The 26,706-nt window shown below is 39.8% G+C and overlaps 1 protein-coding gene across 1 annotated transcript in view; it reads right to left on the reverse strand.

The window, feature by feature from the left end:
* The window catches only part of pcca (propionyl-CoA carboxylase subunit alpha), a 354,157-nt gene that overhangs the window by 214,427 nt on the left and 113,024 nt on the right, over nucleotides 1–26,706 (reverse strand). Inside the window, exon 7 of the mRNA XM_078402214.1 lies at nucleotides 5,571–5,702. Coding sequence (XP_078258340.1) covers nucleotides 5,571–5,702 — 132 coding nt within the window. The remainder of the gene's footprint in view (nucleotides 1–5,570; nucleotides 5,703–26,706) is intronic.

The raw sequence follows: 26,706 nt of genomic DNA on the forward strand, positions 1-26,706 counted from the left end.
AACAGATTTCTGCTTTCAGTAAACTAAGGAAATAAAAAATGACAGTAACTTTTGCAAAGATATAAATTTTCAGACTGAAAAATAGCAGATTTTAATAGTTTAATAATATAAAATGTAAATCAGTCTTTCCATTATCTGACTACTTTGGTTTTTAACAATTTTAACATCTGCAAATACTGCGCAGTCCTTTTAACTGACAGTAGGGGGAGAAAACTGTCCACGGTTATAACTAACCCACGTGTTTATAGGGTCCCGAAGAGTCTCAGTCATTAAGGACAAATAAATTCAGACGAGAAATCATTCTTGAAGCCATTATCAGCCATGAATTTCTAGAGCTGTCCAGCATGGAAACAGGCCCTTCGACCCACCTCGTCCATATGACCAAGTTGGCATACTGCTGATTTGCACAAGTCAGCAATCTAAGTTTTTTTTCTCCCCCCCCCCCATCCACCTTCCAACCCATCGCATCCCCAAAACAGTCTCTTGCTTTCATGTTCTCATTTTGGTTGAATATTAACATTTACGTAAAATTAGATAACCATTTTCATAAAGCAGCAAAATAAAAATCCATATTATCTGCATAACATCTTGGTTTTTAATTGTTTGCTCTCCACAGGCATATGAAAACAAAGAAATACAACTGTATTCTTGCATTGCATCAGTATTAAATTTAAAAAAATTAGTACCCTACAATTCTAGACAAAGTGTTTCTGTCTTTATTAACTGGGTTTTGCACATTTCTGAAGGAAATTATATATTCTGGATTTGCATTTTTATTAGGGAGAAAAAAAAACACTTGAGCAGCAAAAAGTTGGAAAGGATCATGGAAGAGAGTAATGTCTGGGAACCACCAACTGCTATATGTGGCTCAAGCTACAGGGGTTGACTTATGAAACATTAAAATGAAACTCGATAGTTTTTAAAGCTGTGCGAACACTATCCTTTAACAACTAGATAACAGCTGATGATTATTAGTCTTTGACAAAATTATATGTAAAGCAAAAGAAAAGATTGCAGCGCATTATAATAGGACCAAAACTGAAAATCCTTTATAAAACATATATTGAATATATGTAAAGCAGCAGCAAGGAAGCATGAGGTGGGGGTGGGGATGTTGGCAGAAAATTTAATTTCCTTTCATTAGTTTGTCTGCTTCACAAATCAGCGCTTGTTAAGCTCAAAGCAAATCTGAAAGGAGTATCTGTTTAAGATCTTATGTTTTTGCAATAGCCGTGATTGTTAAATGGTATTTTTTCCAAAGAATGATTATCTTCAGGGTAAAACAAAATTTGTTTTAATAAGTCCTGGGCTCACTAAACACACCAGCTACCTTTGGTTCCACAAAAACGAAATGCCGTCCATCATTTTAGCAGAAAGAACCAAAAAAAAGAATCAAAGACGTAATTTAGGCATGTTTGTGGTTTCCTCACATTGAGTTTCAAGTGCCTTTGTTCAACCTGATGACAGTTATGTGAGAATACTTTGCCTTAATAGCCACTCTGTCAGGAAGTGTTAAACCAGTCAAATGCAGACAATTAGAGCCTCTTGAACTCAATGCATGAAGAGTAAAGGCTGATGTTGTTCCACCATTTGTAGTTAAGTGGAGACACTTTGCATTGTCCTTCCAGTTTTAATTTGCAACTTTACATTGACATTCTGGTTAAATAAGCAATGTTCCACTTGTTTGTATGAGCTCCAGATAGGCAGAAAATTCTGTCATTTCTGCATCTATTGCCTACCATCCTTTGCGTTAAAAAAAACATGCCTCATTGATTTCCTATAACCTTCCCCCCTCTCACTTTATCTTTTTTCTATTCTCACCTCAAGTAACCTCTGATAGGGTGCTGGACACAAATTAAAAGTGAAAATAATAAAGCCTCGAGGAAGAAAAAAGTTACAGGAAAACACAAAGTGAATTAGATTAAATTTTATTGCTCTTCCGAGCAGCCAAAACAGACAGCGGGCCAAATGGCTTCCTTTTGTACTGTTCTTTCACTTTAATTAGCTGAGTTTTTTTTCACTTTTGGAGATATGAGTTTTCCTGATTAAATCAGTAATCACTGTCTGTTCATTATTGCCCTTAAGAAGGTTGTGTTTGGGGGATGCAATAATTGGAGTGAATGTGAATGCAGACTGACACATCCATCACTGTGGAATATGGAATTTATATATTACCTCTATGGTACGGACTCAGGAACATTACTGTGCAGATGCAGAGCAAACAAAAAGGGGAGGAAGAAGAACCAAATTGTGTAGTTCACCTCAGTACGAATGACACAGATCAAAAAAGAAGTGAGGTCCTGCAAATATATTTTAAGGAGCCAGAAAAGGAATGAAAAAAACAGTAAAAGTTTGTATTTTCAAGATGACCTCTAGTTTTTCTAACAAGTACAAAAATAGGAAGAAACTGCACATGAATGGTGAAATGGGACAGGAGGTGAGATGGGGCAGGAGGGAGTGCTTTAGAATTCTACGGTATTAGGACTATTTCCGGTGCAGGTAGGACCTGCACGTCAATGGTTTACACCTCAGCAGTTCTGGGACCAATATCACCACATGAGTTTATTTTGCTGAGACTATTGTGGGAGGTTTAACCAGCATGACAAGGGATGGAAACCTTAGAGGGGCTTTGGGAAGATACATCAAGCAGGAAGCCAATGTTGGTAAAGTATTAAGTGGAAACAAAGGCAAGAGGCCAATGCAGGAGTTGGACTGAAGATCCTGAGTCAGCACTCTATAACACTAAAGTAAATGAAATGAAACTACACACATAAGTAAATTAACGGTGTGATTGAATTTTTATCATGGAAACATAGCTGTAGGGTAACCAAAAGGTGAATGATTAAAGGTATTCGACATTTAGGAAGGATTGGAAGTGGGGTAGTACCATTAACAAGAGATCAGTGCAGTGGTGAAAGATGATCTTGGCTCAGCAGATCATGATGTAAAACTAGAATCAGATTGGATTGCGATAAAAACAGCAAAAAACAGACATTTACGACCATTATTATTGGCCATCAAGAAATGGCTGGAATATTTGCCATGGCACAAATTAGGAAAATAGAAATGCATGTAATAGGGGGTAATACGGAAATTATGGGGGGAAATTAAATTGATATATGAACAGCACAAATCAAATTAAAGGCAATAAGCTGGAGTACAAATTCATGGAATATTCATACAAATTTATACAAATTCAAAAGAATTATGTTTTTCTAGATCAGAACAACGCAATGGCAGAGCTAGTAGAATCTCACAACTACAACAGCCTGGTCATTATCCTGCAGTGCTAAGTGGATGATCTCCACATGACTGTCTATTTCCTTCAGGAGATCCAGTTTCCTCCCACATTCCAAAAGATATGTGTTGTTAGGGTAAAAACCCATTGTAATGTGTGTGTGTTTGTGTGTTTGTAGGTGAATGATTGAATCTGGCGGAAGTTGATGGGAATGTGAAAAATGTAAAATGGGATTAGTGTAGAATTAGTGTAAATGAATGCCTGATGATTGGCGAAGTTTCAGCAAGACAAAGGGCCTGTTTCGGTATTGTACAACTCTACATATCTGCACTTTTATTGATACATTAGGATACCAATGATATCAACAAGGGAAAAGGCTACTTGAGATCTCATATTGTGTAACAAGAAAGGGTAAATTGACAACCTGGTGTTAAAGGATCCTTTAGGGAAGTGTAACCATAATTGCATAGAATTTTACATTGAGTTTGCAATTGATAGTGTCCATTCCAAAACTAAGATCTTAAAATTAAGTAAAATAACCTAATAAGTCACGATGGAAGTGGCTATGGCTGATTGAAAAAATACATTAAAAGTATCATTGTAGGCAGACAATGGCAAGCAATAAAGAAATAATACATGATTTGCAAACAATAATAATTTAAGCCATAAAATCCTAAGAAATGTGATTGACATGAAAAGTGGCTGACATGAGCATTTAAAAATATTATCAAATCTAAGGAAGAGGCATATTAACTTGACAGGAAAAATACAGTAAGATAGTAGATTGGGTGCATTTTTTAACTCATTAATGGAGGACCAAAAAATTGATGAAAGAGAAGATAAAATATGAGGGTAAATTGAGAAGGAATGCAATAACAGTCTATAAAAGCCTTGTGGTATGCAAAAAGACAAGCAAGGACAAATGATGGTCTTAGACAGACAGATGGGAGCTTTTATAATGGGTAATAAAGTGGCAGAGGAATTAAACAAATATTTTGTTTCTACCTTTTTGAAAGAGACACAGAAAACCTGCAGGTCTCATGAGAAAGATTTTTTTAAAGGAATAGTAATGGTGTAACATTGTGGAGAGAATTAATGTTTAGGATGATGGATTGGGCATCAATCAATCAAGCCTCTTGAACATTCATGAAGTTGACCTCATTTATGTTGCTGGCCCAATTGACTTTCTAGTCAATGGCGACCCGTTGCTGTTGGGACCAAGTGATATCCCTGTTAACCTATTGATAGTTATGGCCATGACCCATAATAAAAAGTATTAAAACATGAATATTATGTCAAACACTTTATAAATCACTATTCAGCCCTCAGCAGGAATACTGTACAATCAACAGTTTGAAAGGTTTGGAGGCGCTACACAGGAGAGTTCCTAGAATGAGACCTGGAACTTAGTTATGTACGAGATTGGAGAAGTTAATTTAAACTTATTTATTTTTCAGAAGGCAAGCATCATTTTATTACCAGTATTTATTACCTAACTCTAACAAACCTCAAAAAGGCTTGGTTAAGCCAACTTCATAAATAGCTGCAGAACTCCTCGTGAAGATGCTCCATAATGCTACTGAGAGAGGATACTTCAGCATATGGACTCATTGATGGTGAATGACCAGCAATATACTTCCAGGTTGGGAATGCATATGATGCCCTCAGGGACCAGCTGGATATGGTGTTCCCACACTATTGCTGCCTTTCTCCTCCTTGGTGTAGAGGTCACTGGTTTCGGGGGTACACCATACTCAAGCTGAGAACTACAGTGCATTGTATTGATTGCAAACAATCCAGCTACAGCTCATTGGTAGTGGAGGGAATGAAGGTGTAGAGGTTGTTCTCCCTTCAGCTGAGAAGGTTAAAGGGGACTGACAAGGAAATCATATTCATGAAACATTTTAAACTAAATAGAAAATGTTAAGCTTAAAATAGCAGGTGAATCAGTCACCAAAAAAAACCACAGAGATTATGATAATTGACAATAAACTAAACTCAACTCAACTAAACTCAAAATTAGAAAAATGCCCAGGGAAATGATGAAGAGAAATATTTTTACACATAATCTTGAATGAGCTACATGAAAGTTATGGGGAAACCAAATTTAATGGTAATTTTCAAACACGCTTAGAATTCAAAAAAACATTGTATGTTACAGGAAAACAGCGTAAAAGCTAGACTAAATAGATAATTTGTTCAAAGGACTGACTTGAACATGACATGCTGAATGGCCTCCTGCTGTGCTCCATAATTCTGAGTATTCGATAACTGGATGACATCGATCAGTATCTATGCTAGGCTAATTGAACAAAGAGTTCAGCTTTCTTACCTTGACCACTCCATCATAACCAGGGATGGTGTTGACTTTTGCCTTCTTGGCTATTAGCTTGCTTTTAATCTTGTCACCCATGGCTTGAATGGCATGTGTGTCAGGTCCAATGAAGGCGATACCTTCAGCAGCCTGCGGAGGTAATTAAGGTCATAGATTTACTTCAGTAATATATCTTCCCTCAGTAACGGTGCATCTACACATAGGTTTGTAATGGTTTATTAGTAAATGTAATATGCTAATTGAAGCCACCATTAAAGTGCACCTTTTTTTAACTATTCTTTAATGATAAACGTTAACCCATCTTTTCTGCAAGGATAACTATATACATGCAAATAGAACATTGAACATAGAACGGTACAAAAACAGGCTCATTGGCCCGCAAATCCAGGTATCATTCTGGTAATTCTCCTCCACACACTTCCTAAAGTCTTCACATCATTCCTGTTATGGGCCGACCTGAACTGCAAAAGGTTGCAAGTGTTTGTTCAACATTCACTTTTTGTCTACCAGTTCTGGCACAAACATTAAGCCTGATTGTTACAAAACGGACTCACTCCAAATTTTGCAAGTTGCCCTGTGTCAAACACAGTTGAGCTGGCATTAAATTGACTGATGAGAGATGTGGTAAATGTTGATGAATCAAGGAGCCTAAAATCATTGAAGATTTCACCTATTTGGATGCCCTTACTCAGAATACTCAATCGCGAGTCAACGTGCCTGGATAATTGCTTTGGCGTAGTGGGCTGCTGGAGTCCCTGCAGCAGCCCAGGGCTCGATTAGATCGGTTGCCATTCCAAGTGGTCAAATGTGCAGATTGGACACAGCCTACAGTGGAGCAACAGTGAAGGGAATGGATATACCCTGGCCAGGCCAACCCTGCAACTCCAATCCAACACCGCCACCAGGACAAAGAGCCATTATGGGCTAATGGGCTAACATTTTTAACAACTTTGAACTTAAAGAGTACAAGGTGGCACCGGAAATGGTTCAATGCTGTGTTTATTGTCACATGTGCAAAGTGCTAACACGCAGAAGTACTTTTCCCTGTGCAAGCAATCCACTAGACCATTGCCATACCCCCGATCCCCGATTAGCAAGCGTACAAAAGTAGTCTACTAAGTCTGCATGCAAGAGGTGGCATGTTTTGGCGCCCCTTTCAAAAGTCCATGCTCTAGTTCTTATGACAGGTGCCTATTCCAGGCATGTTCCATGCTGTTGCAGGCATCTTGTTCCTTGGACGCCACGTCCCTCTCCTCGCCCGTCCACCTTTGTTCCCGGGTGGGGTGCCTCCCGTAGCCAACCACGAGGGCGCGATAGGACGGAGCCCCATGACCTCGCCTCTCTGGTCTTCGGAGAATGAGCCCAGGCCTGTACAGGGCCCTCCCCCTACCCCTTCCAGGCAGGCGGTAACCAGGTCTAACGAGCAAGGGACCAGCTCGACTACATCCTACCGCACGCTGTGATCTGCCGAGTCTCCCGTTTGGCCGCGGAAGTCCTGCTCGGCAGGCTCCTCCCACAGCCACGATCCACCGATCCCCGAGTTCAGCTGCAGGCTCTCCCTGAAGACACGATCCGCCGATCTTCGATTCCGTTCGGCCGTGCGAGGGCCGCGGCCTCCTGGGATCATCAGCCTTGCGAAATGTGGCAACTATTGCGTACTGCTTCAGTGTAATCTACTATTCGTACTCTCTTGTACTTGACAATGATTGTGCTTGTGCATAGTGAGCTTTTTACTGAATTGTATGGGAAAAAAAGGGATTTCACTGTACCTGTACATGTGACAATAAAGTACTACATGTACTTTATGTGGTACTTTAAGCCTAAACCTAATAGACAAAAACAGTTAAAGGAATACGGCGCAATTGCCGTCAGGTCCAATATAAAATTTGGTGCACAATACTGCACATGTCAAAAACAACGGTGCTAAGATTTTCTAAAAAGTCAGAAGACTGTGGGGCTAAATCCCACACAAATTGTACACAATGTCTAGAGGACACTCCCAGTACTGCTTAAATGGAAATGCCACCTTTATGCTAATTTGTTAACCAAGGACACCCCCTACCCCACCTAAGATGGATATATAAAATCTCATACTTTATTCTGAGAACAGCAGGTGAGTTACTGTCCTGAATAATATTAAGTATGTGATCAGAATCTCACATTACCATTTGAGGGTGCATAAATTGGATTTGTAATTTCCTACAATGGTTGAGGTGTTACACTTCTAAGTACTTCATAGGCTGTGAAGACATTTTAGAACAGCCTTGGGTTGTACGTGGTACTACACAAATGCAACTCTTGTTGTTACAGCACCATGTTGGTGTTACAGTGGAAGATCCATTGACCAATGTAAACTCAGTGTTCTTGAGGAAAAAGAAGTAAAAACAAGTTTACAAGTTGAAATGTGTAATTTATAACAAGTCAGAACAGAAGGTGGGTGGTGGGAGTGGGGACGGTGGGAGGTGGAAATGCAATATACAAACCAGAACACCCTTTTTAGCAATGAATAAGCAATTACACCACTCAATATGTTAATGCATCATCAACAATTTGCATAAATGCACCTTTTCTTTGGTGTAACACACTGAGAGTTGTGACAAAGGACAGAACATTAAAAGGTTATATATGTTTGCACATTTAAATAAGTTTGAGTGGGAGGCAAGCTTTAATGTAATTGGTATGTTGAGTTCAATGAATGGGATAAAAGTAACCTCTGACTTTAAAGCCACCCATCTAATTCATCCTGCTTCAAAAATCATTATGATTATGAGTGATCCAAAATAAATCTTTGAGATAGCTTGAAATATTATATGTGTAGCACACTCAGAAGAACGGATGACTTTAGACGAAAGCTCTCAACCACTGGGGTTTCCTCTCCTCATTTCTGGCTTTGCTGAAGATTTATCAACAGGGATTTATTACAATGAATATTCATCAACACAATTAACAGTGCATCATGCAAATACAAATTCACAGAATGGTTATAGCGCAGAAGGAGTTCATTGTGCCTGTTGAGTCAGTACTAGCTCCGTGCAAGAGAAATTGAGGCAGCCCCAACCAGTGACCTCTCTCCATGGTTCAGTAATTTAGTTTAGTTTAGAGATACAACATTGAAACAGGTTGTTTGCCCCACCAAGGCTCCATCGACCATGTTCACTCTAGTTCTATGTTATTCCATTTTCCTATTCATGCCTACATACCAAGGGCAATTCACAGAGGCCAATTAACCAATAAACTCACACGTCTTTGGGATGTGGGAGGAAACCGGAGCACCCGGGGGAATCTCCTTAATTTCAGATGTTTATCCAGTTCCCTTCTGTACACATTAAAACCTGCTCACCAAACACCCCTGATAAGGCATCACAGAACCAAATTACTCGACTTATTAAAGCCTTTCTGTCATGTTGCCTTTGGTTCATTTGTCATTCATCTTCATTCCATACCAGCTAGCTCTTAACCCTCACCACCAATGGGACTCTTATCTGCGATGTCTATGTTAAATGCTTCAGTTATTTATATTCTTGCAACCTTGCATATTCCAGCTTCTCTTGTCTATCGAAATAATTAACATCCCTCATCCCTGGAATGTTTAACAAAGCTCTGCTCTGTCCTTTCCAAAGCTTTTATATCACTCTTCAAGTGTAGTGCACAGAACTGGACACAATACTATAGCTGTGGTTAAACCAGTGCTTAAGATTTATCTTTTTTGTTTAACTTTCTCAAACTAGCTTACCATTTTCAACAACCTATACACATATATAGACCCTCCCCATATACAGCAGCATTGTCTTCCCGAGGACAGTTCACATCCCTAATAGTTAGCAAGTTGAAAATTCAACAGCAAACCAAGTTCCCACCTGGCAAAAGATGTCTACAGCCTCCCAGCAGCTGGTGGGAGATCCATGCTGTTGTTCTCCTAAATTCGATTATAGGTGCAGGCTGTATATAAGTCAGGCATTCATACGCTGAGAAGGACCTGTACCCCCAGATTACTCTGATCCTGTGCCCCTTTTAAAATTGTGTCCTGTACTTTATATTACCTCTGCTCATTCTTCCCCCAAAATATAACACTTCACAATTTCCTCAGCAATAACAGTGGTGTGGCAGGTAGTGCTGATGTACAGGAACGAGATAGAGAGTTTAGTTTAGAGGTACAGCGAGGAAACAGACCCTTCGACTCCGAGACTGTACTGACCAGCAATCCCCGCACACCAACACTATCTTACAAACTATGGGCAATTTATATATTTTTTTACCAAAGCCAATTATCCTACAAACCTTTATATCTTTGGAGTGTGGGAGGAAACCAGAGCACCCATAGAAAACCCACACAGGTCACGGGGAAAACATACAAACTCCGTATAGACAGCACCTGCAGTCAGAATCAAACCCAGGTCTCTGGCGCTGTAAGGCAGCAGCTCAACCACTGTGCCACTGTGCCGAGCTTAGTAGCATGGTATATTAAGAAAACAATCTCTTCCTCAATGTCAAGATGTAGGAACTGATTATTGACTTAAGGAAGCATAGCAGGATATATGCTCAACCCAGCATCAATGGTGAGGTGGAAATGGTCAAGAGCTTCAAGCACCAAGAGTAAATATCACCAACCACATTGATGCTAGGGTCAAGAAAGCAGACCAATAGTATTATTGCTTTTCAAGCGTCTCAAAATAATAAGAAGAAGCGAGCTGAACAACATGACCTAGAAAGTCAGATAAAACAGTTAGACATAACAAATGCCATCGCTCCCTCTATTGAAATACATAATAAAATTGCAGCTCTCAAATATAAGTTAAATTATATCCTCTCAGCTCATATTTTAAGGCTTTTTCAATATACTAAACAAAAACATTTTGAATTTGGAGATAAACCACAGAAATTGCTAGCACGTCAACTCCGTAAATTAGAAGATGATTCTACAATTCATAAAATTAGATCAGAAAATGGAGATTTGCTTAAACTACCTAAGGATATTAATCAGAGATTTTTGCAATTTTATCAGTCATTATATTCATCAAAAATAACAGATACTTCTGCGCAGATGCAAAACTTTTTGCAGGAATGTAACCTTCCTGGTTTGAATGTGAGTGATAGAAATTTACTGGGCGCAGAAATAACTATGAAAGACGTTGAAGAGACCATTAAATCCATGAAAAATGGGAAGACTCCTGGCCCTGATGGCTTAAATAATGAATTTTATAAAAAATTCAGTGATTTGATCTCTCCACGTTTGCAAACTGTATATAGTCACGCCTTTAAACAACAGAGATTACCACAAACTCTGACTGAATCAACAATAATCCTCATTCCTAAAAAAAGATAAGGATTCTGAAGATCCTGGTTCGTATAGGGCGATAGCTCTTTTAAATACTGATCAGAAGATATTAGCGAAAATCTTAGCTCATAGATTAAGTCTAGTTATAGATAAATTGATACACCCCGATCAATCAGGCTTTATAGCCAAACGATATTCATTTTTCAACTTGAGACGCTTGTTTAATATAATTTATTCAAATAGACTATTAAATGAAGATTTAGCAATCATCTCGCTAGATGCTGAAAAAGCATTTGATCAAGTAGAATGGCCCTATCTTTTCTCAGTGATGGAAAAATTTCAACTAGGTGAAAATTTTTGTTCATGGGTGAAACTTTTATATACATCCCCAACAGCTAGAATATTAACTAATCAAATGCTGTCATCTAAATTTCATTTAGCTAGGGGTTGTAGACAAGGATGTCCACTATCACCGCTTCTATTTGCCCTTATTATAGAACCACTTGCTGAGAGTATTAGATCAAATTCAGATATTCATGGCTATAACACTAAACATACAACCAATAAAATTTCTTTATATGCGGATGATGTATTAATATATATTACAAAGCCAGAAATTAGCATTCCGAATTTATTAAATCTCATAACTCAATTTGGTTCATTTTCAGGTTATAGAATTAACTGGTATAAAAGTGAAATTATGCCAATAATGGAGCATAATCCGGCCATACTTCAACAATTTCCTTTTAAAATTGCCTATGAAATATCTTGGAATTTACGTGACTAGGAAATATACTTCTTTATTTAAATCAAATTTTCCTCCTTTACTCACTAAATTACACAGAAATATCCAATTTTGGAAAACACTTCCTATATCATTAGTTGGTCGTAGTAATGCTATAAAGATGATCTTTCTTCCACAGCTACTATACTTATTTCAAGCAATCTATCTTCCAAAAAAGTTTTTTTTTTAAATTGATTCAATTGTTACTAATTTTATTTGGGACTACAAGACTCATAGAATAAATAAAAGACATTTATGTAAGTCTAAAATTAATGGAGGAATTGCTTTACCTAATTTTTTATTTTATTATTGGGCGGTTAATATTAAAAATATAACCTGCTGGTTGGATGATTCTGATCAACAACTGGATTGGTTAAAGATGGAGAAAGAGGATTGTTTACCATTCGATATTGGTGCGATCCTCTTAGCTCCAATAAATTTAAATAAAAAAACATATGGAGGTAATCCCATTATACACAGTGTTATCCGTACCTGGAAACAATTAAAGCTTACGTTAAAATTGAGTAAATTATCTGTTTTCCTTCCTATTGCGAATAATCCCTCTTTTAAACCGTCTGTCTTAGATAGAGGCTTTGCTCAATGGAAAAGTTATGGAATTAAAAGGGTGGGAGATCTTTATCATAAGGGAACTTTTCTTTCTTTTCAGGATTTACAGCAGAAGTACGGATTACATGTTAATAATTATTTTAGATATTTACAACTTAGAGATTATGTAAAATCACACATGCAAGAATATAAGTTTAGAGGTCCAGAAACACTTGATGTATGCCTGAATCGACATTATAATTCAAATAAATTAATATCCTTTATTTACAATACTCTCCTTGACACTGACATTCCGTCATCAGAATCTTATAGACGAGCATGGGAGGACGAATTGAATCAATTTATAATGCAAGATATATGGGATGAAAGCTTACAACATATACATCAATGTTCATTGAATACTAGACATTCCTTAATACAATTTAAAATAATACATAGATTACATTATTCGAAGACGAAATTAAATAGGATTTTTCCTAGTATCTCTCCTATTTGTGATAAATGTCAATTTCAAGAAGCTAATTTAACTCATATTTTCGTAACTTGTATAAAAATGCAAAACTTCTGGTTGGAGATTTTTAAAATAGTTTCTAAAGTTATTAATAAAAAATTAGATATGGACCCAAAATTAATTATATTAGGATTATCAGAACATACTACAAATTTTACAGTAAGTCAGGTACATTTTCTTGATTACAGTCTAATAACTGCGAAAAAATTAATACTTAAATTTTGGAAAAAACCAATAACCCCCACAATTAAAATGTGGACTACGGAAATGACAGAGACCCTGCATTTGGAAAAAATAAGGTTTGCCTTAATCGACAAACCTGAGTTGTTTTTAAAAATATGGTCTCCATTTATTGAATTTTTAGAAAAGTAAATGGGTTTGGCACAGGACTAAAATAAAAAATTTAAATTAAAAGTTGAAACTTGAGTTAGGGGTTGGATGTACAACTGTGGTTATTGTCTCCCGGATCTACTCCCTTTAATTTTTATTGTTAGATCCCTTTTTTTTTTAACCCTCTTACTCTCTCTCCCCAAGTTTATAGTTTTTTTGTTTTTTTTTTACTTTCTCTCTTCAAAAATTTAAAATTGAAGCTATGTAAGAACTTTGTAACAAATGTGTTTTTTCTTATTTCTATCTGTACATATGCTTTTCAAAAATAAAAAATATTTTTAAAAAAAGAAAGCAGACCAATGCCTCTACTTCCTGGGGAGACGAAGAAAGGTCTACATATCTCCAATAACTCTCACCAACTTCTACAGATGCATCGTAGAAAGCATACTATTGAGTTGCATAACAGCTTAGTTTGGGCACAGCTATTGCCCAAGACTGGAGGTAATTGTAGAGAGTTGTGGATGTAACCCAGCCCATCACACAGACCATGCACTCCACCATTGACTCAATGCTCAACACCATGCTGCCTTGGGTAAACAACCAACATAATCAAGAACCTTTTTCATCTCGGTCATTACCTCTTCTCCCCTCAGGCAGAAGATATAAAAGCTTGAAGGCATATACCACCAAACTCAGGAACACACTTCTTCCCCTCTGTCATCAGATGACTGAATGGTCCTCCATAAGACAGTGGGAAGTCCTGATCTTCCAACCTACCTTCATTTCACAAGCAACACTTTATTCCCTGCAAATGTAATGCTACAATGGAGTAAAATTACATTCCGACTCTGGTGTTTTTCTCTTTGCACTACCTGTTGTATTTGTTTATGGCTTGATTGTATCAATTTAGAGTATGGTCTGATTGAATTGAATAGCATGCAAACAAAAGCTTTTCAGTGTATCTCCGTGCACGCAACAATAATAAACCAATAATAAACTAATACTAATGGTGCCTCATAGCTTCAGTGACCAGCTTGAACCCTGCCCCCCAGTGTTGTCTGTGTGGAGCCAGCATATTTTCATGTGCTCATAATAATGTTTCATAGGTTTGCACCCAGAGAATACTCTGGGTTTTCACATTCCAGTAATGTCGCAATTGGTAGCTTTATTACTGACCATAAATTACCACACAATGTAAGTAGGTAGTAGGAGAATATATTAGGACCTCATGAGAATCAGGGTGGAGTTAATGAGCATCTGAGTGAGAATTAAATGGAGGAAATTGATTAATGGGGCTGCCCTGAGAGCCAGCACAGGCTTGTTGGGCCGTATGGCTTCCATCTATGTCCAAGGAAAATGTGAACAGATGTTAAATTTCATGATTCCCGATCGACCCATCCCACCAACCTACCTGTACCCACCTGCAATCAATTATTATCCTCGCCATAGTTCATTATACTTCAAGGATTTCCGTTATCTGCCAATTTGGAAAATTGCACCCTCCATATCCAAGTGTAAACCATGGATAGATGTTGAGAAAAGTAGTACTTCTAGTACCAATCCTGGATTGTGCACCACCCAACTGCTGCAAAACCTTCCTCTTGTAGTGCTCCCTGTTACTTGGACAATGTTTTAATCCATGCAGCCTTCAATCTTCTTATGCCTTTAGTTTGATATCTTATCAAATGCTTTTTGGAAATCCATATATAATTTCATTCCCATCATCAACCCTCTCTGTTACTTAATCAAAAATAGAGTTAGATGACAGGATACCATGAGAGCCCCATGGTATCAAAGGGCATATATAAGCATGGATATCAGGTTGGCTAGATGACAGAAGGCAAAGAGTGGCGATAAAGGGGGCTCTCTCTGGTTGGCTGCCAGTGACTAGTGGAGTTCCGCAGGGCCCGGTGACGGTGATTTGGATGACGGGATTGAAGGCTTTGTGGCCAAGTTTGCAGATAATAAGAAAATAGGCGGAGGGGCAGTTAGTGTAGAGAAAGCAGGGACTCTACAGAAGGACTTGGACAGTTTGGGAGAGTGGACAGAGAAGTGGCAGATGGAATACAGTGCTGTAGAAAGTATGGAGTCATACATTTTGGTAGCAGGAATAAAGACATAGATTACTTTCTAAATGGGGAGAGAATCCAGAAATCGGAGGTGCAAAAGGACTTCGAGGTGCTGGAGCAGGATTCCAAAAAAGTTAATCTGCAAGTCGAATCGGTAGTAAAGAAAGCAAACGCATTTATTTAAAGAAGGCTTGTATACAAAAACAGGGATGTAATGCTGAGGCTCTATAAGGCACTGGTCAGGCCGCATTTGGAATATTGTAGGCAATTTTGGGCACCATATCTGAGGAAGGATGTGCTGGCTCTGGTGAGTGTCCAGAGGAAGTTACAAGAATTATTCCAGGAATTAGTAGGTTAACATATGGTGTGCGTTTGACGTCACTGGGCCTGCACTCACTGGAGTTTAGAAGAATGAGAGGGGACCTCATTGAAACGTAGAATAGTGAAAGGCTTGGATAGAGTGGATGTGGAGAGGGTGTTTCAACTAGTGGGAGTGTTTAGGAATAGAGGTTATCGCCTCAGAATTAAAGGACGTTTAGGAAGGACATGAGGAAGAATTTCTTTCGTCAGAGGGTGATGAATCTGTGGAAATTTTTGCCACAGAAGGTTGTGGAGGCCAAGTCAGTGGATATTTTTAAGGCAGAGATAGATAGAAGGCAGGAGAATGGGGTTAGGAGGGAAAGATAGGTCAGCCATGATAGAATGGCAGGTTAGACGATACGCCGAATGGTCCAATTCTGCTCCTCTCACGCGATCTTATGTCCAGGTGACTAGTTATGTCCTTGATTATTGTTTTTGGAACCAGTGTCCAATCTTCCGCTGTAAAGCTTGGGACACTTCACTAAGTTTAAAGTCCTCGAGAAGTGGACATTATTGTTAGAAATGCTGTACCGAATTTGCATGTGGCAAACTCCCACTCACTTCTCCTAATAACATTTCATTTCAAATAAATAACTTTAACTGAAAACAAATAACTGATTTGCAGGATGTTTTTTTTTACAAGTACTGTAAGTATCCTGGATGAAGTAGGGTATGAAAGAAAGGTGGAGTTTGGAAAGAATAGTATTCTTTCCCCTCACACTGGCCTGATTTCGAGGGTAGGAAGGGGGTTGGAGGTAACAGATTCAAGGAGATGAAAAGAATTTTGTGGAAAATACAAAAAGCTCTTTCAGCTCCCTTGGTGGTGATGTTGCTTGGGGCATGCTTCGAGCAATGGTTGATTTGCAGGGTGAACAGGAGAAACCAAGAAAGGCTCTTTTCAGCTGCAAATTTTATTGCTGGCATTTCTCAAACAGAATGGTTGCTTTTAAACAGCCAACTAAAGGCGCACAAGTTAATGTTAATGTCAACAATAGTACATCACCAACAACACAAAGGAAAAGGAATGCAGGTGTTTAGTACAAACTTCTCTCTCATCTAGAATCAATTAGTCTATAGGAAATGGATATAGCTGCTGATTACAAGAAGATAAAGTCAAACATCAAGTATATACAATAGAAATGGCAACAATGAGATAATCCTCCAAATGCTCATTGACATTTGTGGCTTTAACTAAAATCTGAGAGGTTTTTTTATTTCCCCTAAAAGCAGTCAGCAGCAGGTAAGCATGCTGATGACCATCACCCACCTGCGGGTGGATTGCTCCTCAGAGTAGAGTGCACTGCTAACTGTAGGAAAGAACTGCAGATGTTGGTTTAAATCGAAGGTAGACACAAACTGCTGGAGTAACTCAGCGAGACAGGCAGCATCTCTGGAGAGAAGCAATCGGTGACGTTTCGGGTCGAGACCCTTCCAACTATCTGCTAACTATCATGGTTCATCCTCAACAGCTTGATAACTGGAGACTCCTTGATCAAGTATGGTGGAGTTTGTAGATCCCTTAATTCTTGATGTACTTTTTCTGTCCTCCTAGTAATTTTTTGCCAGATGTAATAGCGTACTTCCTTCAGGAGAATGGTGTCAAACATGTGGATGATGAGCCCCACCCAATAGAACTGGCTGACCATGATCAGACCCTCAAATTCCAGAGATGTTGGCCTGGGAGAGGTTCATCTATTATGCCAATGGATTTGGAGGATTTTGTGAAGGCAGCATTCGTGTTTTCTCTCCAGTTCTCTGAGATGTCAACTGGAGATCATCCAGGTCTCTGAGGCACACACGAGGTGCAGCGATCATTTGCCAGTTGCTGGTGGAGGCTCCAAGGACATGGTTTAAAAGATTAGGGATGAGTTTATTCAGCATTATGGTGTTGGAGGCTGAACTGTAGTCAATGAAGAGCATCCTAACATAGAGAAACTTACTGTCAAGGTGATCCAGAGCTGAACATAGTGTGAGAGATTGCACTATGCCTATGCCATCTCTTCTGTGGACCCACCTTTCCTGTACACCTTTCCTGTACACAAATTGCAAAGTGTCAAGACTGTCCAGAAAAAAATGCAAGTGTCTCCCTCTCCCCTGACTCTCAATCTGAAGAAGGGTATCAACCCAAAACATCACCCATTCCTTCCATCCAGAGATGCTGCCTGTCCTGCTGAATTACTTCAGCATTTTGTGCCTATCTTCAGAAAAATGCACATGTGTGTCATTATCAATATTTCAAAGCGCTTCATTATGATCAATGTTGGAGCTACTGGGGGGTAATCACTTTATTTTTCTTGAGTACTGGAGTGGGAACTGGAGTGAGGTTGCAACAGTTTAGCCAGTTGAAGTTAGAAGTTAAGGATGTCGACTCGACGAAGACAGTGGTTAATTGATTCACATACGATTTCAGAACTCGTCCAGGTACTCCATTTAGGCCAGCCACTGTGCAAGAGTTTACCCTTGTGAGAGCAGATCTGGCTTCTGCCATCGAGAAGTACAGGACAGAGACGGTGGGAGATGGGGGAACATGCAGTGGTAGAACTTTAATCTCCTGTTAATGTTGTCGACCTCCCCGAGGTGAGCCCTGTCAACTGACCTCTGTCAGGCGAACGATAACAAACATAGCAAGCAGAAGCAGAAGCAGAAGCAGCTTCATAACTTCTGCTGCCTCAAACGCAAGAAGAAGAATCTCCTGTTCAAAATGATGTAAAAGACAATGAGCTCATCGATAGAGATGTGTCATTGCCAGAGATCGCTCTGAATTTTGGCTTGTTGCACAAGATGGTGTTCAAGCCTTGCCACAGTCGCCTAGCATCTACTTGACTGAAATAAGCTTCCAACTTCACTCAGACGTTTCTCTTGCTATCCCTGATAGTCTTACGGAGATCGTGGCCTTCTTGTACAGTGTGGAAGCATCCTTCTTGAAAGCCTTGGATCTCGACTTTAACAGAGAGTGCATCTCCTTGTTCATTCAAAGTTTCTGGTTCAGATAGACCATAATTATCTTTGTTAGAAACACAATTGTCAATTCATTTCTTAATGAAACCAGTGACAATCACAATCACAATAATACTTAATAGCCAAGTATATTTTGCAACATACAAGGAACTTCATTTGCCATACAGTCATAACAATAAAAAGCAACAGGACACACAAAATACATTTTAACATGAACATCCACTACAGTGACTCCTCCACATTCCTCACTGTGATGGAAGGCGAAAAAAACGTCCAATCTCTCCCTTCTTTGTCCTCCAGCGGTCGGGGGCCTCTAACCTTCCGTTGACGGACGATCTTGACTCCTGTAGCCAGCGGCCGGCCTTCCTCGTCGGGGCGATCCAGCTCCTGCATGGGGGAGGGGGGGCTCAGCTCCCCCGCGCCAGGCGATCTACCCCGGGTCGGGACTAGTCGAACCTTGTGCAGCTTTGGAGCTCCCAACCGGTCTCAACCCGAGACTGCAAGCTCTGCGATGTTAAAGCCCGCAGGCCTCGGTTGAAGCGTCGATCCCAGGCAAGGGATCGCAAGCTCTGATGGTAAGTCCACGCCCCACAGGGGCTCAAAGTCATTCACAGGCATGGCTTTCAGCTCCACGAATATAACTGTGGTATATTCATTCAGGCTGGATGAAGTGATCTTGAACATGTTCCAGTCCACTGACTCTCGGCAGTCCTGAAGTCGATCCTCAGTTTACTCAGATTACTGCTATATTACGCTGCTCATTAGTGCTTCACATTTCAATCTGTAAACCATCGGGAGCAGCATTGACAAATGCTCAGACTGGCCGAATTGAGGGCGAGGGATGGAGCGATAAACATACTTGATGGCGGTGTGGCAGTGTCAAGAGTGTTCACGTTCCGTGTTGGGTAGTAGACATGCTGATGGTTTTTGGGGGAGTTTGTTTAATTGAAGTCAGTGGTGATAATGAACAGGTTATCAGGTTTGCTGTGTCAAGAAAGTTGACAAGCAAGAATAATTCATCCAATGTCATCTTGGCATTGGCTTGGAGTGGTATGCAGACTGCCAAGATGGGGGAGGAGAATTCTCTTGGCAGATAAAAGAAATGGCATTTATCAACAGTTTGGTCTAATAGTTGTGGGTTCAAATCCCACTCCACAGAAGCAATATTACACTGTCAAAAGTGGTCTTCAAAATGAGACATTGAACCTTTGGCACTATTCGACCCATGAGAAGGTGCAAAGGAACCCATGGCATTATTCTGAAGTCAGCAGAGTATCAAGAAAAATAGATACCTTTTAAAATATCAATATGTATCCATACAAATTCCACTAATAAATTAATAAGAATTCCATTTAATAGATGTCAAAATATCATATCCGTAATCAGTGATATATCACAGTCCAAATGCAATAAGCATCTTTTAGACATGATGACCAAAGTGTTCCTTAGGATTTGGGGAAAACCTTTCTAAATTGGCTTTTGGGGGAAAGTTTACAAAATGTAATCACATCAGTCTCTTGTAGTTAACGATGATTAATAAGGTAAAAGAGGAAACATGTTTTTTCTCAAATTTGCAAGGAGCTGGAATGTGCTAATTCAACAGATAGTCGAATGCAATTCCATAGGAACTTTCAATAAATACTTTGAATAGAGACATTTGTATGGCAGAGAAGTGGAACTAACTTCAAAGAGCTAGTACGGCCACGATGGGCCAAAGAGCTTCCTCCTGTGCTGCAAGATTCTGATTCTAATTAGCTCCTCTTGCAAAACATATTGCATACAAGGAACTATTCTCTTTTCCAGACAATGCTGAGTTCTTGTAGAACACACTTGTGTTTCAGATTAAACAAAGGATAAAGCTAAGAGTTGGAGCAGTCAAAATTTAATCGTTACAAGTCTTTGCGCATGATTCTGAAAATGCATTTGAAAGCTAATAACGGAGAGGGCATCACAGACAGTAGACTCCAAATAATTAATCAAGCTTTTAACACCTTGCCATATGCCTAACTGTGCTGGACAACAGTTACCATCACTTCATTAACTGTGTCTGTTTAGCTTGTTTGTCTTAATATCTTCAACCTTGTTGAAATGCAACTCATTTAGAACAGATATAAACTGCTAATTAAAAGCAGATGCCATTTATTACTCAAGCTCAGACATACTGGAAATCTGACTTAATTCTAAACTTTCTGCCAATTTCATACCGCACTGGAATAAATAGTGACCTGCAGCACAAGCCTTATGTAGTCTTTTAAGAATTGCACTGACGAAACCTGCAAGTAACAAGTCGTACCTCTTCTTGCTGGCCACATTCCCTGGGGTCTGCAGGATACAGAAACTGGTTCATGCTCTGCAGCAGTAGTACTGCATCTCCATCTGTTACTTTGAATTGCAGCCCATAACAAAAAACTCAAATACATTTGGATTCCAAACACTACCAAAATTATGTTTGTTTGCAGTAATCTCATTAGAAAAATAGTTGTGCACAAACTCTTCAGTGTTGTACGATTTGGTCATTCGCCCTTAGTTTCTATTGGAAATAAATAATCCAAACTGAAAAATAAGACTTGCATTTCTATAGCACCTTTCGTAGCCAATGCGATTTGCAGCCAATGAAATTCCTTTTTAAGTCTTAACTGTTCTATTGCAATGGAGGTGGCAGCCAATTTCTACACAGCAAGCTCCCAAAGCAATAAAGCGATAATGACCAGTTAATCTGTTTCAATGATGTTAGTCAAGAGATAAATATTGGCACAGGACATCAACAAGAACTCTTTCTCCCGCTTAGAAACAAACTCCTGCATCAACTGTAGCACAGATAATGCGCACACAGATAAAATACAACATGAATTTCTGATTCATTGCTCCAATGCAAGATTTATTTTCTTTCTTACAACTCTTTGTTTTTACTATTTCAACCTGCCCCTTGTAACAATTCCATTGATAGCAGGGAGATTTTACAGCAAGAGAGGTTAAGAATAGAGTGATCAGAGAAATGTCTTACATTTTCTTAACTTTCAACACTGGACCAAACAGAGCTTCAAAAGCATTGGCTGGTTCTCACTTTCATTTCAATTTAAAGCAGAGCTGCTGGTGGCTAAGCGATGCAGTTCCGTTGGTGTCCAAATTAACATGATATATTTTTTGGACAATAGTTCTCATCCCAATCTCAATATGGGCTGCCTCCTGTCTGCAGCCATGATAGAAATTAAACTTTTAACCTATATTGCTGGACAAGAGAAATTATCTTCCCCTTTTTCTCTCATAGTTATGTTTTGGGGTGAGCTTCACTCCAATAATAACCATGGCTCAAATAGGGCATGCACTTGCTTGGATCAGAGGGTTGAGGGTTCTAGTTACATGAAAGATTTATGCTCAAAAAGCAGCATTGACACCTTACTACACTGATGAGAGAGTGCCACATTGTCAGAATTGCCATCATTGATGAGGTGTTAAACTGTGGCCTCACCTGCTTTGTCGAGTGAAAGTAAAACATCTCAGAGACCTGTTATGAAGAACTGCACGGGAGCTCCTACAATTTCCTGGTCAATATTTATGCCTCAAGCAAAGTTACTAAAACATATTATCTTGTCATTATAACATCACTGTTGGTGAGAGCATGCTGTGTGCAAATTGGCTGCCATGTTTCCTACATCACAGCAGTGACTACACTTCAAAACGAATTTCAACAACTCTGAGTTAGTAACAAACTGAAAAGGGTGCAAAAGATACTATATAACTGCAAGTCCTTCTTCCTTTATAGATATCTTCTAAATCCAAACTATGTAGATTTTCAGAAGCTGTAGATGGAAGATTTCAGAAGTACTTGCTTTGCACTTCCATGGTCTTGTCCAGATGGTGTTAAAGAAACTGCTCAGATGTCATCAGCTTTCCTAAAATTAGGCATATGTCCACAATGCTTTCAAGTTTCATTGACAGTAATAGCTGTCCCGATCTGATACATTTCAGGCCCTCAAGAGGAGCTGAGAAAGGATACAGAGATGCAAGAATTACCCAGTTCGGCAGAAGTAGCTCTGAAGTAGGAAAGCGTTGAAACACGGGGCAATCAATGAATAATATTCAGGAAAACCTCAACATTGCCACCATAGAATAGCCTATAGCAATGAAGGATTTGTGTCCAAAGAAGGGAACAGCTTGCACATCTTAAATATCTTTTTTTGCCCTTGTACCTGTGCTTTCACTTTGGAAAAGCTCTCACAATACTCCATTTCCTCTGCCTATTCCTCATAGCCCTGCAACCAATTTATTTGTACGGATTTATCCAATTCCCTTTTCAAACTTTTTATTCAATCTGCGTCATTGTTTTTTCAGGCAACACATTACAGATCACAACTTGGTGCGGAAGTCCCTCGAGTCCCTCTGGTTCTTTTAACAATCACCTTAAATATGTAACTGTCAGTTTATCATTTAATTTGATCAAAACCCTCCCTATAAATGCACTGTCGGCATCATATGGCTTGCAGACCTTCCACTATAGAAACTACCCACAGTATTGTGACATGTCTCTATCAGAGTTTACAATTATTTTACTCTAGTTAATATTTTGCGCCTGACACTTTGGAAAAATGAGTTGTCAACAGCAAAAGTACAGTATAAGTGCATTTTGGGAGTCAGGGTGTTAAACAGTTTGATGCTTATGGTTTTTGTCCTTTGATCTGCACTCGTTAGAGAGCGAGATGGAAACATACTGGTCCAAACAAGATGTGGAAGCTATAAATTTCAAGATGAAAGATTTTTGAGGAAATTAGTCATCAGTCCAACAGGCAGAGAACCTGCCTACTGTCTGCACCACTATCCTGTCCAGTTTCGGGCATTCTAAGGCAAAATCAGAATGGTGCGGGGATGAGGGTGGAAAGAGGGTTCGTGAGGTTGCTGGGGGTAGGGGGAAAAGTCAGTAAAATAAGCCATATTGAAGAGATATTGATCAGCAATTACATTTTTTCTGCAATAAGATTTCCACAGATAACGAGGAGACTTAAAATTGGGAGACAGCTTAAAATTGCTCAGCAAGTGTAGAAAGTGTAAAGTGGACTTTGGAGAGACAATGGCACGTTATTCTGGATGAGGCAGACTTCGTGCTTCAACCTACTATACTTTATAGTCGCAAGAACAAAATGTCAGAAGTCACATCTGGAGAGTTAGCTCTGCAGAAGGGTGTTTAGTTTTAGACAGTCGTTTGGTATTCTTGATGCTTATTGTGGCAGAAGAGAAAATAAAATCTGTTCTTTCAGTTCCTACACGCAATTAGGTCAGAAATTTAGAGATTTCACTTGGAATCCCGAGTCGTGGGCCCACAATGCTCTCCTGCATTGGTGCAGCATCCTGTCCTCCCCCGCTCCCCTCAACCCCCACCCCCCTCCCCTCCTTTTAAACTTTAAAATGTGAATAACTTTAAAAATATAACACCGATTTCAATAAAACTACTTGCATTATCACTAAAGTGACGATGGTGAGTAAGGTGGGCCTAAAATTGTCGCACTATCGTGTACCGTTTTGGCTGAAGTTCAGTCACAAACAAGATAACAAACGAGAGTTTTAGTATATAGATGTGCGGGGGCAAGGTTTTTTTTAAACCCAGAGAGTGGTGGGGGCCTGGAACGCATTGCCAGGGGTGGTGGTGAAGGCACATAGAAGTACAAGGAACAGAGTTTAAACAGTGTTTAAATTATAATGTTTTATTCTTAATTGTTTACTGTATGTCGTGTTGTTACTTGTGAGCAAAGCACCAAGGCAAATTCCTTTTATGTATACAAGGCCAATGAAATTTATTCAATTCAATTTAGAGGAATATGGATCATGTACAGACAGATGAGATCAATTTAACTTGGCATTATGTTCGGCACAAACATTGTGGGCCGAAGGGCCCATTCCTGTGCTGTACTGCTCTATATTCTATGACTAATATTGTCAATGTGTGTCCAACAAACTGTCAAAGGCAAGGTAAGAGAAGCTTGATGGGGCAGGCAGATAGATGGGTGGAGTGGGAGGCAGTGCTCTCCTTCTATCATTTTCACTGGGCTTGCTTGTGGTCTTGAAGAAACTCCAGATTCTCAGCAGTTTGTAACATAAGGAAATAGGAGGTGACAGCCCCACCGACCTCAATCCTTTCAAAAATACATAATTCCTCTGGAAATAACACCGGTAATCAGTTTTCCCCACTCTCTCCTTGACTATCATTCCTTTCTCAGGTTAGAGTCTTTTATGGCTATGGCATAATGTTGTCCCGGTAGAACGTTCTCTCTCTCTCTCTCTCTCTCTCTCACTCTGCTGCAAATGATCAGCCGTGATCACGTTGAATGGCAGTGCTGGCTCGAAGGGCCGAATGGCCTACTTCTGCACCTATTGTCTATTGCCTATAAATGCAAGGGCTTTCTCAAGGTCAGTAAAGAAATCTTGCTTGGCCCTATCCAGAACTTTCAAGTTGGGGATATTTGTGTTGAAAACATATGTGCCAATTTTCTGTTACAAACAAATCAGAGGATCTTGAGATGTTAATTAATCCCAAATGCACCCAAGATGACGACATTCCTCTTCAAGTTTGTACTTCTAGGAGGTGTCCATCTTCTGCCCATCATGCCATACTCAGGGTAGTAATGTCAAAAATGAGCGTACGAGTGCCTGGGCTACAATAGTGGAGCAACAGTCAAGTTTGTTGCTGTTAGGGTGTGCTGCAAAAGTTCTGACGATTCAGGTCCTGAATTTCACATTGATAAGTAGAAGATGTTTGTGTGCTTTCTTTTAAAAGGGTATAGGCAAGCTTCATAGAATGAGGTCATGGCCTAGTGGCAGCAGAACCTGGTCATACGTGATCAGTACCACAGATTCATCCAGCAACAGGAGACTAGTCTCTATTGCATGACATCCACATGTGCATGGTCAGCAACACTGTTAATGCACACAAACATACACTCTCCCTCCCACACGTGGCACGGGCACCTTACCCACTGGTCTTCGATCCTCCTTCCACCCCAGAACTCATAAGGTCATAAGGAATAGTAGAATTGGACCATTCGGCCCATCAAGTCTACTCTACCATTCAACCATGGCTGATCTATCTCTCCCTCCTAACCCCATTCTCCTACTTTCTCCCCATAACCTCTGACACCTGACCTCTGATACCATAGCCATAAAAGACTCCAACCTTAGATAGGAACGATAGACAAGAACTCTCTGACCCTCAATCCTCCAGACTCCAAAATCTCCTCTCTTTCAATGCCCTCAGTAGTTAACTCCCCATTCTCTCAGCACTCCATCCCATCCTTACCTCCCTGACTCTCTCTTGGACACATGGATCCCTCCTTCCTATCATGCTTCAGTCAACTATCCCTCCCTATCGTTCCTCTAGGCTGCCAACTAATCCCATGCACTCCAACTCCTTCTCTCCCGGTCAATCTCAACACCCTCCAGCCCACCACTCATTCTCACTCACCATCCCCGAGGAAAGACGCGGGAAACACTGTTATCTGTTCCAGGCTGTCAGTCGAAAACTCACAAAAGTTAACAGTTGACAGCTTGATGCTGCCCAAGACTCACCAACCAACGGCGCTGCTCCTAATTGTGATGCTACCAGAGACCCATTGCCTAGCAGGTGACCTCTCACAGTTCCATGGACTTCACAATCCAAGGCCTGCTTCCCGCCAGGCATTTAGAACACGGCGGTACGGTGGCGCAGTGGTAGAGTTGCTGGCGCTTGCAGCACCGGAGACCTGGGTTCGATCCCAACTACAGATGCTGTCTGTACGTTCTTCCCGTGACCATGTGGATTTTCTCTGAGATTTTCAGTTTTCGCCTATACTCCAAAGACGTACAGCTTTGTACGTTAATTGGCTTGGGCTTGTATACTTGGTATAAGTGTAAATTGTCTCTAGTGTTTGTAGGCTTGTGTTAATGTGTGAGGATTGCCGGTCAGTGTGGACTCGGTGGGCCGAAGGGTCTGTTTACATGCTGTGTCTCTAAAACTAAAAAACTAAAACATAGAACAGTTCATTATAGGAACAGACCCTTTGGCCCACAATGTTTTTGACGACTATGATGCAAAGTTAATCTCATCTATCTGTATGTAATCTATATCCTTACATTCCCTGCATAATCATGCGCATATCTAAAAGCCTCTTAAATGCTACAATCGTATGAGCTTTCACCACCAACCCTAGCAGCGCATTCCAGGCACCCACCCCTCTCTGTGTAAAAAATTAGCCCAGTTCCTTTTTCCCTTCTGACCATAAAGCTATGCTCTCTATTCACAGTCACGGATCCAT

The sequence above is a fragment of the Rhinoraja longicauda genome, chromosome 7 (assembly GCF_053455715.1).
Source record: "Rhinoraja longicauda isolate Sanriku21f chromosome 7, sRhiLon1.1, whole genome shotgun sequence".
In the NCBI taxonomy this organism is placed as follows: Eukaryota; Metazoa; Chordata; class Chondrichthyes; order Rajiformes; family Arhynchobatidae; genus Rhinoraja; species Rhinoraja longicauda.